Raw genomic sequence first — 1,989 nt, forward strand, 5'->3', positions numbered from 1 at the left:
TGTCTTGTCATTTGGTCAAATAAAACAAAAAATCATAATAAAACAACAAAATGTTTGATGATCAAACAGCACCAGAAAAATATGACGTCATCAGTCCTCCTCTTCGAGGAGGACTGATGACGTCATATTTTTCTGGTGCTGTTTGATCATCAAACATTTTGTTGTTTTATTATGATTTTTTGTTTTATTTGACCAAATGACAAGACATCTTGTCATCAGAGTTGAATGGGTTAAGAAGAATATATTTTTCGTATTCTGTTTTTGTACCTAGCTTTTACTGAATACTTCTCATGTAACTATCTTAACACAAACACTTGATATACATACTCTCTTCCTTTTCTTAACCTAAACTGCTCTTCTGTCATTCCGTTCCCTCCATATTATCCCAGTCAACACAAACCCATGCACCTTACACACTACAATAAATTAACTGACCCCCCCCCCCCTAAATCTCTTATGTTCACACTTGTCTCCCTTTCCTTTGGGAAATATGACATAAATCCGATTTAGTTGTTTTTCAGTTTTCATTTCTTTAAATACACACTTTTTCTGTCTGTAATAACCCTATCCTTATTTCCACTGATCACAGCCATTCTCCTTTCATTCTCTACCGTCACACTCACAACTTCCTTGGACTCTTCTCTATTCAACGACTTCTAGAAATATAATGTTCATCTTTCCCTCATAGCTTTCCCTCCCATCAACAACTGTCCGACTGTCCCCTTTACCGTCACTCAACTCCTCATTCTACCTTTCACTATTCTTCCCTCTGCTCCCATTTATCAACTTTATTCCACATACAATTCCACTTTAATACTTCCTCCTTGAAACATATTCATACTTATTCCACTTTCACTTCCCCGTTTTCTTTTACTAGAATTCATTATCTCTCAGCTTTGCCTAGTATTCATCCTCTTTTCTCTTCTCCTTTTCTCACTTTCAGCACTTTTCTGTCTCCTTACATTCTCTATTTTTCCACTTTATATTCATCCTCAACCTTCTTTCCGACATTCCATCCTGAACACATTCACATCCAGAACTCTTCCAGTTACTCTCTTGAAAATCACTACATAACCCATTGATGCTCCCTTGACTAACTTTCAACAAAGCATTGCCGCTCATATGCGTACTTATATGCGTATTTCTTCTACAACACGTCCCCAGTATTTCCTTTCCGTATTCATTCATTCTTGGCACACTATACTCCCCAATTACTCCATTTGCCGGCTCATTTCCTCTTCCGGCACTTAGATTCTCCCTACCCAACTACATTCATGTTCCTTCCAAATTCTTCACACAATCATTTAAATAATTCCGAAACTCTTTTTCGCTTCTTACTTTCTACTCTACCAATGCCAAACGCACCTGCAAATAATTATACTTCCCATCCTATTTTAATTTTCTCCACATTCTTCTTGATAATATCTATTGAAATTCAAACACACGTCTCACCTTTTAGCACATGAACCCTCTCCCCTTATCCAATGCTGAAACTCTACCTATTACTATTTGATTTTCTATTTAGTTTTAGTCAGCGCTAACATATTTGTTTATTGGGTTTTCATGTACTTGAAGGTGTATAATAGTGTTGACAGAGAACCTGCGTGGAGTTTGTTACAAATAGATGGTATATTGGAGACAAGGACAGCAAAGCTACTTATTGAGTAGTAGAACATGTGTGAGGGCTGGTAATGGTGAATGTAAACGGCTTGAAATAAATATAAGGTTCAGTCAGGGCTGTGTGATCTTGCCATGGTTGTCTAACATGTATATAGATAGAACAATAAGTTTAAAAATACTTGACAGAGATTTAGAATTGGAGGGCGAGAAATGTTATTTGTAGATGACATTAAACTTGTGGCATATTTTGTGAAACTGAATTATTTGTTGAATGAGTTTGTAAAGGTATAGGAGAAAAGAAAGGTGTTAATGAATGTGAGTAATATAATGATATGTGCAAGAAAGGATGATAGACAAGTTGAATGTAAG

At 36.1% G+C, this 1,989-nt stretch overlaps 1 protein-coding gene across 1 annotated transcript in view; it reads right to left on the minus strand.

The window, feature by feature from the left end:
- LOC143033564 (uncharacterized) overlaps nucleotides 1-1,188 on the minus strand; it is a 4,444-nt gene extending 3,256 nt beyond the window's left edge. Inside the window, exon 1 of the mRNA XM_076199055.1 lies at nucleotides 1,099-1,188. Coding sequence (XP_076055170.1) covers nucleotides 1,099-1,188 — 90 coding nt within the window. The remainder of the gene's footprint in view (nucleotides 1-1,098) is intronic.
- Nucleotides 1,189-1,989: the final 801 nt, after the last annotated feature.

The sequence above is a fragment of the Oratosquilla oratoria genome, chromosome 16, assembly GCF_046742065.1.
Source record: "Oratosquilla oratoria isolate Oo_2021 chromosome 16, ASM4674206v1, whole genome shotgun sequence".
Classification (NCBI taxonomy): domain Eukaryota; kingdom Metazoa; phylum Arthropoda; class Malacostraca; order Stomatopoda; family Squillidae; genus Oratosquilla; species Oratosquilla oratoria.